The following is a 17,533-nucleotide window of genomic DNA, read 5'->3' on the forward strand; positions in this document are numbered from 1 at the left end:
GAGCTTCATCTACATATTTACACATTTACGGAGAGTCACACATAGATGGCTAACAAATACATGGAGACATGCAGAGGGCTGCAAAATTGTAAGACTGAATTATAATTATGTTTTGTTTAAGAAATATCATGTTTGCAAATAGGCTACCAACCACCATTGTCGTTATCAATTATTTTAATGTAAGTGATATTTTGCTTATAACACCATCATCAGATCAATTTATGTAGGCCTACTTTTTTAATGGATGAAATTGTACTCATTATTTTCCAATGCTAGTAAAGCAAGTCTGATAAAAGTATCAAACTCACAAAATTCACCAAAACACAGGAAATTACATCTACGCTGTTCAAAAAAAATGGGGGGAGGACCCCTAGACCCCCCGCTAGCCACGCCCCCAACCAATCTCCTGGATTCTGACAGTCCAATGTTGGCAGCCCTGGCTTGAGTCCCAAGACTCAAGAACCAAAAGAGAAATTTGATGTCTCCCTGGGAGCTGGGGTCTTGACTAAAGACCCAAAAGAGAAATTTGATGTCTCCCCGGAATCATACGAGGAAGTAAAATGTATAATAAGCAAGAAAGGAAACACGGCCGCAATAAATGGATCCAGGGAGTAAGCGTGGCAAAGTATTGCAGACAAATTAAATGCACAAGTCATCCAAAAATATATACAATTTATATACAAGTCCATAAATATATAATTCAGTTAGGCTTAAACATGAGGAGTGTATAATGAATATTGGAATTATCGCCTACTAATCTACAATGCGATAGCCTATTATATGCGCCATGCATCCAACCAATATGTCTGAGTCGGTGCTCAGGAATGTGTCACTAAAAAAAAATCTCCATGAATTCAAGCTTCATGGAGTGTGTAATTGATAGAAAATAAGTATTTTTTGGGTGGACTATTCTTTTAAGTGTCTCGTTCAGGAACACTTCGACACTTTGCTTAGGCCTGGGATCGAACTTGGGATTTATGGCTTGTCAGGCAGGCTCTCTAACCATTCAGCTATGGCCACATCGTCAGTAGTGATTCTAAGGCAGTTCTACTCTGTAACAGTAAAGGGGTTTCAGGGGAAACCAGCAAAATGAGGAATAATATAATAAAAGAAGACTGTCTTGCTAATTACGCGTCATGTCTCTCATTTTTGGGCGGTGAAACCGCCCCTATAAGTGAGATTTGGAAAAATGTACATTTCCCTGCGCTGTGATCTGGGCCCAGGAAATTTGTACAATTATCCTGCGCTGTGATTGGCCAATCACAGTCTATTCAGGACTGTGATTGGCCAGTGTCACATGACACATGTGCATAGCCCTATATAAGAAACCATAACTTGAAAAAAACCAAAAATTTGTTTTTTTCAAGTTATGGTTTCGTCCATCATAAAGAGTGTTTCAATAAATGTATTTATCTTTTGTACATGATTGGTTGACTCCATTCAGTATTGTGATTAGCTAGCAAGACACCGCCCACTTCACACAGGGTGTGATTTTTTACAATGTATTTGATATTACCTTTATATTATTTAATAAATCATGCATTTCATCCTCTATATATTGTCCAGCAACCTTTATGATAAAGGCGAAAAAAGATAGTAGACCCGTGGGAGCCAGATTGTTCAGATGCCAATTGGTTCCTGTGCTGGGATTCGATCCCATGATCTTGTAGTCTGTCACGAGCTCTTCCGACTGAGCTATGGATAGAGCAGCCGCATATTAAGCAGAAGTCACACTTTCAACTCCCACCCTCGCCAGGGTCAAAAACTTTATATTTGAAATCCGAACGTTTATGTAGATGAATGAATGGGTCAAAAAGAAAGTGCAAACACCAGGTTGAAGTTCATCCATGACAGTCATGACAGATCCAGACTGCACTAGCGATTTGTTTACATTCGACTGCATGGCTCATTTGCATAAGACGTTACCATATTGTTTTTATCCCACTGTTGAGGGTTTGGGTTATGTTTTATATATTTTGTTTAAGACTTACAGTATTCTGCCTTGCCCCACTGGAATACAGTGACTGATATGAATTAATAATATACTGGACCATATGTAAAATGAAGAATACCTTGTGATGTCAGTGACATTTTATTACAAATGAAAATAAAAATAAGAAACAGTGCAGTAACAATACGTTTTCATATAGCAGCAATTTTGCATGTACAATATAAATATTAATATATTGTCTGTCGGGCGGACACCTCATTATGGCCAAAACTGTTACTTTTCAGCATAAACATTAAAAAATAGCAAAAACAGCAGATCGACAAAAAAAAACAAGACTCACGCAACATAATTTGCGAGATTTTTGTTGCGCGAGTCTTGTTTTTTTTTTTCAGGACTTTCAAAAAGCGTGAAGCATTGGTTCTCAAAGTGGGGTCCGGGGACCCCCAGGGGTCCTTGGGGGGGTCCCCAGCAAAATGTTATTATTAAATATGGCTCTTTTATTGCTACTCTCCTGTTATCGGATGGTCTGAGGTTGGCAGGCACACATACAACAACGCCCAAACGCCGTGTATACGCCGTCCATACGACGTCCGAGTCAGACGTGAGTCGACGTCGTTTCAACGTATTTTTGGCAAAATAGCTTCTGACTGAGGTCTGACTCGGACGTCGTATGGACGGCGTATGCACGGCGTATGGGCGTTGTATTGTGTGCCCAGTGGGTAAAGAGATATCTGTTGAAAAGACACGTCTTTTACAACGTCGATAAGTTGTAAATACTGAATACTGGAAATTACATCTACTCTGTTAAAAATGTCCTGGGGGGACCCCCAGCGTGGTCAAGAGCCCCCCCCCCCCCCCTCATGGAAAAAAATCTTATCTTATCAGTCAGGTAGACAGGTATATAGCCTCAGTGGCGCACCTGCTAATTATTTGACTCCCCCCCCATTACTTTGGGAGTCGGGGTTCGCCTCCCGCTTGAGACATTTCTTTTTCAAACAAATTAATTATTTATCTTATCTGTTGTTATTGTATTATAATAATAATACTACTCTTGGTTGCTTGTTTTAGAAGAGAATGCACTTAATGCTTCTGGTGATTAGTAGTTTCGTTCCCTACCTATGTTGAATGCACTTGTAAATCGCTTTGGATAAAAGCGTCTGCTAAATGACTGTAATGTAATGTAATGTAATGTATAATCATACCCTGACTGTCCTCAAAGCAGTCAATTTAAGTTGAAATACTCCAGCACTGACCTATAAGAGAATTGGGATTTGAATCGCTGCACTGAGAGTCTGATGCTTGTCCACCACACCATCACCCAGCCATGTTTCAGATGTGTCTTTGACTAGTAAACTACTGTACTGTTCATTTGTATGTTAGCCCTCAGTTAGTACAGTTAAGTTGAAATACTCCAGCACTTTTGAATTTCTTTCTGTGAAAGGTTAGCTAGACAGAGTCAGTGGCGTCCCCAGGATTTACATCAAAGCTTAGGGTTAGGGGTTAGGGTTAGGTAAAATTAGTGTAAAAAATATTTTAAATCTGAAATACATTTTACACCCATATCCTCAGACAGATGTAGTGTCTGCTGATGGACACTAGATGGCGTCCAAAGCAGTTTACTTTTTTCAGCCAGCAGCAACAACATGAGACAAAATACTACTACTTTCTGGAAGTCGTCAGCTGTCAGATAGTTCCATATAGTCTAGCTAGCCATTAGGATTCCTGGTTTTCACCCAGGCTCCTAGTATGGACACTCAATATATTATCATGATTTGTGTGCATGGGGATTATTATTATTATTATTATTACAAGGAGTGGAGCAGTCCAAATGTCCCATAGCCTGTATGTCCCAGCCACCCCGCCCCCACCCTGGCCATAGGTTGAAATTCCTGGTTTCAGAAAGCAGATCGACAAAAAAAAAACAAGACTCTCCCGACTGAACTAGGCAATATATTGTCTGTCGGGCGGAAACCTCATTATGGCCAAAACTGTTACTTTTCAGCATAACAATTCTAAAATAGCAAAACTACCAGATCGACTAAAAAAACCAAGGCTTTCCCCACTGACATGGGCAAGACACACCATCTCCGGTTTACTTCTCGTGTGGCTATCTGCGTGAAGTGGGCGGACGCCAACCTGCTTCCGGTCTCCTAAAAAGGCGTCCGCCCACTTCACGCAGATAGCCACGCGAGACGCGAGACTATGCAGATACGAGAAGTAAACCGGAGATGGTGTGTCTTGCCCATGTCAGTGGGGAAAGCCTTGGTTTTTTTAGTCGATCTGGTAGTTTTGCTATTTTAGAATTGTTATGCTGAAAAGTAACAGTTTTGGCCATAATGAGGTTTCCGCCCGACAGACAATATATTTATATTTATATTGTACATGCTGCTATACGAAAACGTATTGTTACTGCACTGTTTCTTACTTTTATTTTCATTTGTAATAAAATGTCACTGACATCACAAGGTATTCTTCATTTTCCGTATGGTCCAGCATATTATTAATTCATATCAGTCACTGTATTCCAGTGGGGCAAGGCAGCCTACTGTAATTACGTCTTAAACAAAATATATAAAACCAATCAATATGGTAACGTCTTATGCAAATGAGCCATGCGGTCGAATGTAAACAAATCGCTAGTGCAGTCATGACCGTCATGGATGAACTTCAACCTGGTGTTTGCACTTTCTCCATTTTTGACCCGTTCATTCATCTACATAAATGTTCGGATTTCAAATATAAAGTTTTTGACCCTGGCGAGGGTGGGAGTTGAAAGTGTGACTTCTGCGTGATATGTGGCTGCTCTATCCATAGCTCAGTCGGAAGAGCTCTTGACTTCAGACCACAAGATCATGGTATCGAATCCCATCGCAGGAATCTCGGCATCTGAGCAATCTGGCTCCCACGGGTCTACTATCTTTTTTTGCCTTTATCATAAAGGTTGCTGGACAATATATAGAGGATGAAATGCATAATTTATTAAATAATATAAAGATAATATCAAATACATTGTAATAAATGAGAGACATGACGCTTTATTAGCAAGACAGTCTTTTATTATATTATTCCTCATTTTGCTGGTTTGCCCTGAAACCCCTGTACTGTTACAGACTAGAACTGCCTTAGAATCTCTGCTGATGACGTGGCCATAGCTGAATGGTTAAAAACCTTGCCTGGCAATTTTTAAATCCCAGGTTCGATCCCAGGCCTCAACTATGTGTCAAAGTGTTCCTGAACAAGACACTTAAAAGAATAGTTCACCCAAAAAATACTTATTTTCTATCAATTACACACTCCATAAAGCCTTGAATTCATGGAGATTTTTTGGTTTTTGACACATTCCTGAGCACAGACTCAGACATATTGGTTGGATCGGCGGTGCCACGTAGGTGTGAGGGTAGCGTAGCGGCCAGAACCTGAGTCTAGTAGAACATAATCACGATTCAAAGAACCACTTTTAGCACTATTTAGCACCATTTTTGTTTAGTGTGACAGCCTGTAGATCATGTGTTTACCTGTAGACTACAGGTAAACACATTTGAACATGAAGTTGATGAACATTGCCAATATTTGTTGAAGTTAAAAACAAGCTGATATGTACACATCAGTTTATGAACCTTATGAACTTCACCGTTTCCGTGTAGCCCCAGTGAACACAAACACACACACACACACACACACACACACACACACACACACACACACACACAGTCACAGAGAGAAGCATCTGGTCGCGTTGTTTCACACACATACACACCTCATCATCATCATAATTTTTACGGCCGTGGAGCCCCAGCTAACACAAACACACACGGTCCACGTACGTGGCCTCGCATTTGAATTTAATAATTTGTTTACATTACATTTTGGATCGGGGTCCAAAAAAGTTTGCAAGAAAGCTGGTATAATATGACTGTGTCATTATTTATTTCTCAGACTGTAACGTAACCGCTTTTCAAATTAGGCTTAAAACATTTTGTTTCTCGACATGACATCTCTGGTTAAGTTTCATTCTTGTTCATTTCTTCATTTCAGCTGTTGCAGTTTGTATGCGTTTGTGTGTAGCCAGTAACCTGCCGTTGCTGATGACACCAGACAAGGCCATCCTAGAAATACCAGGTGCACTGAGGGGGGCTCCATAGAGTCCCCTGAACAGTTGTCAGTTTAGGGAAAAGGAACATTCATTATTTTACCACCTGGTTTACTCAGCTGTTCTAACCCCATCATACTGTCTGTGACTGTGACCTTCTCATGTCATTGGCTGGATCCCACCAGTACTTATCACCAATCTTTATATGTATTTAATGTATTTCACTGTCTACTAATCTGCTTGTATTGTGTTTTGTTGTTGCTGTAAGCTGACTTCTTGCATTATTTATCTTGGCACTAAATTCTACATTTTGTGTGTCATTTCAATATTATGAATTGGACTATATAAATAATGTTTCATTTCAATTGATTTCACATCACTGGCTGGCTGGCTGCTCTCAGTTCAACGTTTATAAACCTGGAAAAGAGAAGTGTTTCAGGAGAAAAAACAAATACCAAGAACAGAAGATACAACTCACCGGCTCTGAAGGTAAAATTCCTTTTATTCAACCTAAAGGATTGCAATATTTTGAATCGTGCATTATAAAATGCAAGGTAAAATAAGTGATGCCCTTTCACTGACACAATATTCAATGTAAAATGACATCAAATGTCACTTTTAACAATAACATATTTTCAAAAAATGTTCCTTTTTTGTGAAACAGTTCAAGTATAAAAAAGTCAACATCAAAAGAATTTAAAGAATCTATTTGAGATAACAAAAGTAGAGTTATTGAAAACGACGACAAAAATACTTATTGCTACTTTTTTACTCTTTGTTCATTAATTACACAAAAGACTGATACTTGGTAAAGTCTTATCTCCATCACATGCTCTTGTTCAGTAGAATTGCAGTAGCATGTGGTCTTATTAGTCAGAAGAGATAAAAGGCGTCTGTACATACTGTACTAAAACATGTACACACCTTAAAAAGGTTCGTAATTGTAAGGCTTCATAATAAATATGCAGACATCAACATTAAAAAAGGCACAGTAGGAGAAGATGGTTGATACTGATGTCAAAGTTTCACGTTCAAGCGTGATCCTACGCCCCTTTCTTTCAAACGTAGCCAAGGTGCAACTTAAAGCGAAGAAAATTGAGTGCTTTCATCATGCTTCAGCTGTTGCTTCAGCCCCTACTGTCAGCACGCCTTGCTCCGAGGGGTAACGGACATGGATATCCAATCTGCACCACACTTTTTCATAATGCCTTACAACACACTGCAAAAGGACGAGACGTTTAACAAAGCATTGACCATTCTATCATTCTGGGTAATTGCATAGTTGTTTTCCCCCAAAAGACAAAAACAGTGGTCGGACAATCACATGCTGAAGATTCTTCAGTGATAAGGTTTCTTATGATGTGTATGATATTTTAAATTAAGTACTATTTGGCTTGTTTTCAAAGCACCAGGGGGAGACTGATCATAAGACTTGAATGCATTCCCAAATGTCATCCAAGACCTTTACAAATTCAAATGCAGCATATAGACAAAGTTCAGCAAAGGTTGATATTGTGAGGTTCAGTGAGGCTACTTTAAAGAACCATTACTTAAATATTTTCCAGACAAATAAATATTAAATACTTAACAAACAATAATGACAAAATACTGATTTGATTGAATAGTGACATTCAGTCATACTGATTTTTCAGGCTCTTTGGTAGAGTGGGGTAATGAATACAGGAACAGACGGCCATCGACAAAACAAGGACCATCACATGACTCCTCCACATCTTTTCTACATTGTCCTGCGGGGGAGAGGGGTTGAATGAACCCCTAATCCACCAAAAACCACCCACGCCACTTTCCTGCTTAAGCCAATTTATATTTCGTCGTTCGATAACAAATGCTTTATTTCAACGGGAAAAGGAGTCGGGTGACAATTTTTCCGGCTGAATATACAGCATTTTATGTTGAGCGAAAAAGTGTCGAGCGGCGCCGTATAAATCAGCCTCAACTCTTCTTTTGCGGTCCTTACTGCATGCGGTCCGTTTGAAGCTGCTGAGGCTGGTACTGGCCGAAGGCTGCCGCAGCGGCCGCGGCCGCGGCTCCAGGGGTGCCGGCCGCGGCCAGGGGCTGCTGGACAGCGTACCCATATCCCGCGGCGGCCATGTACCCGGTGGGTGCCGGCGAGGCCGCGTACGGGTACTGCTCATAGGCGGCGGCCGCTGCCGCGGCTGTGGCGGCAGCCGAGTACTGGGCGTAGACCGCGCCCGTGTAATCCAGGTACGGGGAGGAGGCGGCCGACTGCTGACTGGCAACGGCGGCTGACTGCTGGACGTGCTGCATGACCATACTGGGCTGGGCAAAGGCCTGCGGGTAGACGTAGTGGGCAGGGATCCTGCGGGAGACAGGCGAACATGTTAGGTCAGGTCGGGGCAGAGGAAACGCTGACTGGTGCCAAGGTGACAAAGAGAAAGTGAGGAGACTGCAATGCAGGCACCACAAAGTACATCAACCCAGTCCTCAACAACACAGCAAATCCATTCTTTTAAAACAACTGAAAGGCCCTACCTAGAGAAGGAACACTAAAACAAAAGCAAAAAAACGCAAAAAAGTAAAAAAACTAAAGTCACAAGTGCAGCTTTGAAGTTTAAGTTAAAATAAAAAAATAAATACAAATAAGCATTTGAATCTAAATGTGGCATTAAAATGAGACAGCCCGGCCCTGCTGACAAGACTGAACACTGTTTTACTCACAATGCGAGCTCATCACAACACAACACATCAAGAAAGGATGTAAACTGTGCTTATACCAGTCCACATACTGTCACAACAACACCACACATACAGGCATGCCCACACGTGTTAATAGATCCTTTAACACAACCAAAAACTGAAGTAAAGGAGCTTTGCAGAAAATGTCTCCCTCAGAGTTCCCAAGTATAATGTGAATGAAAAATATCTAATTAGTGCAATCAATTGACAATATAACGCTTAAGTGTCAAAGTGAGTGGCTCGTCTGTAGTCAAGAATGTGCTCTTAAATTGGAGTAACTGGGTCAAATATTCACTTAACTAATGTTAAAATTCAGTATGAGAAAAGGCGATTTGCAATGAAAGGGTAAGCTAGAAAGAGTGTGGTATAAATGGACAAACACAAGCCTGGGTATCCGGGTAGATTTAACACAATTTACACCAATGCATTCCGTTCCCTGCCGTTATGTTAAATATGTTGAGGGGCAGGTGTTAAGAGTGTTCAATCTTTCCATAGATGTGTTCTCTCTGAGCTACTTGCACATATATATACACCCCCGCCCAAACACACAGACATACACACGCCAACTTGACTGACAAGAGAGGCTGGGGGCACGCTATTTTCTGCTCCCCTTGTCATCCCAAAAGGACAAGCTGATCTCTCCGGCAGCAACACATGGCATGGCACTCATCAACTCTAATGGCTGCCTGTGGTGATCCACTGTCCCCACGACCTTATCTCTTTACCTTCCTTTTCCTGTTACCTAGTCAGCTAAGATCATAACCTACCCTGTGCATAATCTTAGCGTTTTAAATATTGTTTCCCATTAAAAAATAAAAATACAACCAGACTGCACTGTTTGGACTGTTTAAATCAAGGAATTGGCTAAATGTTGAGAGAGAGCGACAGAGAGAGAGAGTGAGAGAGAGAGAGAGAGAGAGACAGACACAGACAGACAGACAGACAGACAGACAGCCAGACAGACAGGACGAGAGAGAGAGAGAGAGTGTTTCACTGCTATAACAGCTGGTCTGACTACAGCCCTCCCGATCACATGAAACGAGGTAGACATTTTGTGGTCCTGAAAGGTCCACAGCTAAATAAAGGTTCTTTGTAAATCACTGGAACACATGGATAATCCCCAGCATATACCCAAACCGTCTCTAGGGCACATGGCTCAGCCCACCTGTTGTCCACAGGCGAGCGGGCCCTGTCTGGACCATACATTATTAACGACAACGCTGAGTGACTCCCGTTTTCCATCTGAATTTGAGAGGCCATAGAGATCACTGTAGTCAACAGCTGCTGCTGCTGCTGCCGAGAGAGCACTATAACGTCTCCAGTACACAGAGTGGTGAACAGATGACTATACCCACCCTGCTTAACTTATCAGTTACTTACAGTAGGGGGGGTCGGACTGTCTTCTGTTACAGAACAATAGCTTCATCACTGTGGTGATAACTATTTACTTGTCTTGGGTTCCCTTTGCTACGCTGCCACACACATTCTCACTTTGCCATACAATTGATAGCTATGGAAGACTGACAATGGCACTGTCTGCACAAAATAAAGATGTTCAATGTACAATATCTGTAGACGTAAGCATTGAGTGAAAGCAATGGGTTAATGAAAAGGAAAAAAGGAAAAGACAACACAGCATCATTGGTAAATCAAAGGAAAACTTAAAACAGGAAATGGAACTCCAGCATGCAAGCCAATGGAAGTTTTGTTGCCGGGGATCAATCGTAAAATGGACACACTGTAAGTGGTCACATCCCGCCTTCAACAACAAAACAGAATCAACTTGATGTTAACTGAAAACGGGAAAATAAAAGACCGGCAGGCTAAAAGCACAACCAACCATTACAAATTGCAGAGTTACGATTCCCTGTCAAAACTCCCAAAGTCTGCACAAACAAATGAAATAAAAGAAAAACGTCTGCGCCCCAACTTCCCCCACTGCAAGAAGAAATAAGCACACGAGTTAAGCCGAAAACCACTTCATACAGGAAACAAGGCACACACCACTCTATGTACTATGAAAAATAAAACTGAAAGAAAAATAGACTCCCATGCATCTAGTCACCATTTCTGTTCGTTTGAGTATGTCACAGTTTACAGGTAACATCTTATAGAGTGTTCTGCCTCAACGCAGACTCAGCTATTCCTCAAACCACCACCATGTACCTTCATCAGCTATTTTAAGCCTTTATATCAAGCCTGTCAGATCAAGAAAGAGATAAGACAACACAGAGTCAATCCTGATGTTCATGTCTGTCCACAGTCACCACCAAGCAGAGGATCACACATCCACAATCACACGTCCTCATTCAGGATTTAAAAGGGAGTGGACGTTAAAAGACTCAGAAACAAATAAACAAAACAATCGTACACTTGTAAAGGACCATACCAGTGGTCTGCATGTTTAGCCCGTTGACCACAACTCACGGTATACTTGACATTATTGGTGACCATTTTTTCAACGTATACCGTAGTATTTCTATTAAAGTCTTTGAAGGGGAAGCCATTAGATTTCATTCATTTTGGTACAGTATTAAATTCAATTTGTAGGGACTTGCTTTAGATAGGCAAGTATTTCAACACACAAAATTTCAGTTTAAGTTATTGCAGTTTATTGTTGTTTTTAATGCATTTTAAGTGTGTCTTGATTTGAAAATGTCGATAAAGTCTAGCAGAAATTAGTCCCATTGATTTATGAACAAAATTCAAATTTCCATGACCACATAGTGACGTTAAGCCAATATTGACTCAATTAGAAAAATGGTCCGTGTTATAGGATATACAGCCAGACGCCCAGAGCTGTGACTAGACAATGTATTTATGGTGGTATGGTCCTTTATTACAAACAATATTGTTCACACAAATATCACTAGAGAGACAACAATTTAAAACATGGGACTAGCTGAGCTACTGGTGCATACATTACTTTCGATATGATATCCTTGAACTAACTGATATAATAAAGAAACTGATAGAGACTGATATAAAAAACAAAGAAAGCCTAAGTAATGACGCCAGAAATATTTTCACATACCCATACGGTCTTTGGATGAAGGCTGGGTGGATCTGAGGCACACCAAAGGAGAAGCCTGGAATGGACACAGATCGTGTTGAGGTCATTCAATCAGGTACGATACTTTACTGATGCATTTGAGATTCTTTTACACCATTAAGACCTGAGGCCGATTCTACAAATGCCTTCTAAGATTTTTCAAATTTTTCTAAAATAGCAGATGTACAAGCTCGTACAGCTCGTACATCTGTTATTTTTGAATAGCCAACGCTAAAATCTAAACGATGCTTTCCCGGTTTTCATGGGTCATACACTCTTTTCCAAAGTCTTTGTAAAAATGATTGTCTTTCCTGAAAAGACACACAAAAACACAAGCCAAGGCATGCCATCTGTGTCCTGCATTGAAAGATACTGTGCTTGTGTTCAGTGTGTGCCGAGGTACAGATTCACATGGCGCGCTCTCTCTCTGTGCAACATAATAAGTAAAAGCATTGTAGGGCTTCTGGCTTCTGCTTTTTATTGAATTGTTTGTTTATGTGTACATAACCAGAATTTGTCTTTTGCACTTCACCCTTCCTAACTGTTAGGTGGTGCTACCGAGAAGCAGCTGGAGACTCAGTCCCAGTGCCTTGCTCGAGGGCACTGGCAGGAGTATGTTCCTAACATGCATGTCTGTAGGTGCGAGAGGATACTGGAGAACCCGGCGGAAAACCACATGAACACAGGGAGAACATGCAAACTCCACACAGAAAGGCCCCAGTCAGGTGCAAATGTCAGACCTTCTTCCTTCCTGTGTGCCAAAAGTGCTAACCACTGAGCCATTGTGTCACTGTAGTTGACTATAGGCTCTGTCTGTGCATAACTGTAGCCCGACGAGTTTCCAAAAGGTGGCGTACCAAACATGTATGGGTTTCTGGTTCAAGTCTGCTGCCGAGCCAATCAAACGAAGCTGTGGACCGGAACAGGAAACCGGTATGCAACCCGGGACAACAGTTATGCACATACAGAGCCTACTTAGTGAGTTCTGAAATACTGTCCACCAGGCAACGGCCAGTATTGATTTTGTCGACTAAAACTATAACGATTTTTTTTCATTGACGAAAACTAAATAAGAACTAAATAAAAACTAGGCTATAAGCTCACAACGCGTCGCAGCGCAACGCGTTGTGAGCTTGTAGATCGGCTATTTTCAGCATGCAACCAAGTGTAAAATCAGCCATTACGATGCCATCAAGGCACCGCCAAAATAAATTTTAGTTGACTAAATCAACTGTAGATTTAGTCGACTATAATCTTATGATATTTAGTCGACTAAATCTAGACTGACAGTAAAACATTTCAGATGATTCAAATATGACTAAAACTAAATGGAATTCGATTCAAAAGACTATGACTAAAACTGAATCGAAATTTGCTGTCAAAATCAACACTGTATGCCACCTTATGGAAACCCGGGGCAACGGTTATGCACATACAGAGCCTATTGAGTGAGTTCTGAAATACTGTCACCATGTCAGTTAAGATTCTTACCTTGCTGCATGACCCTGGGTTTGGCACCAAGGTAGGCCAGGTTCACGTTGGCTTTCCTGCCATCAATGATAGGGTTTGGGTCCTTACAAGCTCTGTCAGCTGAGGTCCGGTCCGCCATAGTCACCTAGAAGAAGCACAGATTATAGATCTCCATCTGACTTTACGGTCACAACGTTTATTCACACTACTGTCTTTATGAAAACAACATTATGGGAAAATGTTGGGAAAATCGTTTGGGTGAGTTAAGAGTGAAAACAGTTTAGGTCAGTTGTTCTCAAACTTTTAGATTTGAATGACCCCCATAATAGAGTTACAGACTTTTGGTCCATTTGGAACCCCCTCAAGGAACCCTGACGGTCCCTGGCCTCACTTTGAGAACCACTGGCAATAGGTAATAATATTATCTTGGTCAAGTAAACTTATGAATTAATATTGTCAGCCAGGAATGGTCAGGATTTTCTTATTGTCAGTATTTGTAATTTTAAAAATAAATTAAATAGGCTTAGTGTGTTGGATAAAGCCTATCTCTCAACAGGGTCAGCAGTGCTCTAAATTAATAATAGCTGCAAGGCTCTGCTTATGTAAAAGTGCTATTTACTATCGCTCAGTTAATGCACCATATTCACATTTACCAACAGGTCTATATTTAACTTGGCACTGGCAGTGAAATAGTAGCTCAGTTTAGTTGTTGATAGCCTACCATGCAATGCAAATTACACCATTAACTTAATTACTCAGGCTTCGTAGCCAGGGACACAGACAATGGTGTAAAGTAACTAAGTACATTTACTCAAGTACTGTACTCGAGTACAATTTTGAGGTATTTTTTACTTTACTGGAGTATTTCCAATTTGCAATACTTTTACTTCTACTCCACTACATCTCGGAGGCAAATATTGTACTTTTACTCCACTATAATTAATTGAAAACTTTAGTTACTAGTTACATTGCAGATATACATTATTATATTATAAAACATACATTAACCACTTTATCCCTATTTCATTTGATACAAGCTAACAATGCATCGCATCGCGACACATTGTGAGCTTGTAGATCTGCTATTTTCAAACAGTTTAGTACTTTTACTTTTGGTACTTAAAAGTACATTTTGATGCCAACACTTTTGTACTTTTACTCAAGTAAAATTTTGAACACAGGCTTTTGACATGTAACAAGAGTATTTCTCCACTGTGGTGGTATCGCTGCTTTTACTTCAGTAAAATATCTGAGTACTTCTTCCACCACTGCAGTCAATAAGCAACGTTGATGACAACAACACCATCAACGACAGCACGCCACGCCGTGTTATTAGTAGTATTATTATCACTACTTACGAATCCATAGCCTCTGGATTTGCCCGTCTGTCGGTCCGTGATGACCACGGCCTCCTCGATGTCCCCGAACACCTCAAAGTATTTCCTCAGGCTGGAGTCCGTGGTGTGGTATGGAAGACCCCCGACGAAGATCTTCGTGTAGGTGGTGTCCTTCTGTGCGGCGTGCATCGTTTAACGCGTGGAAGAGGGTCCGAACAGGGATGGATTCCTCTAATAAGCAGTGATCGGATGGAAACAGAGCAGAGGACTGGTGTGTTTAACCCAGGAGGAGGGAGAGAAGAGAAGTGGGAATGATCTGAGCACCTGTTGTTTAGGATGAAGCAGCACTCTGTCTGCAGTGTGTGTGTGTGTGTGTGTGTGTGTGTGTGTGTGTGTGTGTGTGATGATCATCATCAGCTCAGAGACTGTCCCCAGGGGGGCGGCAGGACTCTGTGTCAACTCCTCCCAGTCACCCCGAAGGGGCTCTCTCTGTGTGTGCGTGTGTGTGCATGTGTGGGGTAAAGTAACTAAGTACATTTATTCTAAGTACTGTACTTAAGTACAATTTTGAGTATTTCCAATTTTCAGTACTTTTACTTCTACTCCAACTACAGTTATTTGAAAACTTAAGTTACTAGTTACTTTGCAGATATAGGCCTACATTATTTATTACATTATAAAACATACATTAACCACGTTTATATATTTTATACATTTGAAAATAGCTGATCTACAAGCTTGTGAGCTATTTTCAAACCTTTTAGTACTTTTACTTTTGTTACTTTAAGTATATTTTGATGCCAATACTTTTGTACTTTTACTCAAGTAACATTTAGAACACAGGCCTTTTACTTGCAACAGAGTATTTTTTATATTGTGTGGTATTGCAACTTTTACTTGAGTAAAACATCTGAGTAGGCCTACTTCTTCCACCACTGGGGGTGTGCATGTGTGCGCGCGTGCGTGCGTGTGCGCGTGCGTGTGTGTGCAATCCACCGGCTGTCACACTTGGCCAGTGGACCAGACAGTTAAAGTGACTCAGCCACATGTTGCTATACAAGTCGATGCACGAGACAAGAGTGTCAATGTCTCGCATGAAACTATATATTGTTTTTTAACCGTAACATTTTATTTATCCTTTTTCCCATATAAAGTAACTTAGTACATGGAAAATCACAAGGTATTATTATTATTATGCCTATTGTAATTTTTAATAGACTAATAATAATACATATTAATATTATATTGCCAAATTTATGCCAATGCAACCTTTCTGTGTTTTATGCAATCAAGGGGTTAACCTAATTTCGTGTACTGAGAACATTACAGTACTTGAACAGTGTTACACACTGACAGGTGTTGCTTTATATAAGTTATGGGGTCAACAGCTGACTCCCCAATCTCACAATAGCAGCATTGCTACAGCCTTTGGTATTTTCTTCAGCAACGCCACACTATGAAGTCTTGTCGGTGTGGATTTCATGCATGTTGTGCACCACCTCACTAAAAATACCTGTGCATGTTCAATATGTGCTGAACACATCCCACCACTTCGCTGTTTACCAGTAGCTGGACAGCTTAGAGAGCAATGGTTAATAGGGGTCAAAAAGTGAACTAGATTTCAAGGGCGCAGGGTTGACAGGAGCCATCAAAGCTGCCATGTTTTATAGATTGTGTTCTTGACATTAATTGTGATATGAGGCCCAGAATTCAAAGTGAATCTTCTGTAAGAGACAATCAAATAGCTACATTTAACGTGAGTCGTGACTGTAGTCAATTGCAGACAGTGTTTATAGTCAGAAATGCTGAGTGCATGTCATTATGGGAGAGATCCTGCTCTAATGCAGTGATTCTACACCCCTTCCCATTCCCCACCCACAGACAGGGTCAATTATTTACAAGGACTCATAAGTCTTCCAGAAACAGACAGGTAACAATATTTGGTCCATTTTGAGACCCTCTTAAATTGGAGCGAAAATAGTTGCTGTTGACATCTCACTCGAGAGATATTTTAAGCCTATTTCCAACATTGAAAACACAGTCATATGAAGGGGGGTTGGGGTCACAGACATTCTCACAGGGTCACAGACTAGGAACAACTCAAGGAACTGTGCTATCATAACACTCATGACCCTTTTCACTGTGGACATCTTATCTGTGGACATCTTACCAGATAAACACAGCCAAAGTTGTGTTGTGTACATTTTTCTGCAATCTGTAAATTGTCAAACATCTACCAGACAACTTGGATTCGCCAACTTGGCTGCCATGGGGACATACCGGTATTATGCTTATGAGTTTGATGCAGTACAACTTATCAACCACTAGGTGTCTTACAGTCCTACCCAACACCAGCGTCTACATTTCTCCATGGAAGAGTAGGGAGACCACCTCCAACCTAGCCTGGTAAACCCTCCCTCCGGAAATCTCAATTCCATTTCACTCCAGGAATCAAATAGAATTGAGATTTCCGGAGGGAGGGTTTACCAGGCTACCTCCAACCCTGCAGGTGTGCTAGTATTGTATATTCAATAATAGTAAAATATCATTTTATTCATTCAAATAAGTTCTGGATTGCAGCTTTTGCAGGCGTAAATGAAGACACGGCACAACAGCTTTAAGATTGTAAATGTTCTATTCTAGAACATCTTTGTACCAATTTAAAACAGTTTGTTGAGATACATTATAAATACAATTCTGTACATTATAATATTGTAAAGACTATGTTCAAATACATTTCTATGTACAACTCCTTGTGAGGGGAGAGCAGCTTTCATCTCTTCTTTAAAGTAAGGTCTTGGGTTTCTTTCTTTTACTCGAAATTACAGCAAGAATATATTTAACTATATATATATATATTTATTATATATATGTCTACATCAGATCCACAGTTCACCACTTCCATAAAAAAAAAA

The 17,533-nt window shown here is 40.6% G+C and overlaps 2 protein-coding genes across 2 annotated transcripts in view; one reads left to right on the plus strand and one right to left on the minus strand.

Annotated features, from left to right (window-relative positions):
• Positions 1–17,533, plus strand: part of plekhg6 (pleckstrin homology domain containing, family G (with RhoGef domain) member 6) — a 343,569-nt gene that overhangs the window by 62,734 nt on the left and 263,302 nt on the right. The gene's annotated exons all lie outside the window — the stretch shown is intronic.
• rbm24b (RNA binding motif protein 24b) lies at positions 6,538–14,955 on the minus strand. Its single transcript, XM_080427319.1, has 4 exons — positions 14,640–14,955; positions 13,303–13,426; positions 11,794–11,848; positions 6,538–8,382 (listed from the first exon to the last, which is right to left on the minus strand). Exons 1-4 carry the CDS (start codon positions 14,805–14,807, stop codon positions 8,016–8,018), a joined length of 714 nt encoding a protein of 237 aa, XP_080283445.1. The 5' UTR covers positions 14,808–14,955; the 3' UTR covers positions 6,538–8,015.

This window comes from Gymnoscopelus braueri (genome assembly GCF_963280865.1).
Source record: "Gymnoscopelus braueri genome assembly, chromosome: 4".
Lineage (NCBI taxonomy): Eukaryota > Metazoa > Chordata > Actinopteri > Myctophiformes > Myctophidae > Gymnoscopelus > Gymnoscopelus braueri.

Excerpts from the sequence above, each read along its gene's own strand:
- rbm24b (XM_080427319.1), bottom strand. The coding sequence starts at position 14,807 with ATGCACGCCGCACAGAAGGACACCACCTACACGAAGATCTTCGTCGGG. Across the intron at positions 13,427-14,639 it reads AATCCAGAGGCTATGGATTC|GTGACTATGGCGGACCGGAC; the intron begins GTAAGTAGTGAT and ends TGCTTCTTCTAG. Across the intron at positions 11,849-13,302 it reads ACCCAGGGTCATGCAGCAAG|GCTTCTCCTTTGGTGTGCCT; the intron begins GTAAGAATCTTA and ends TGTCCATTCCAG.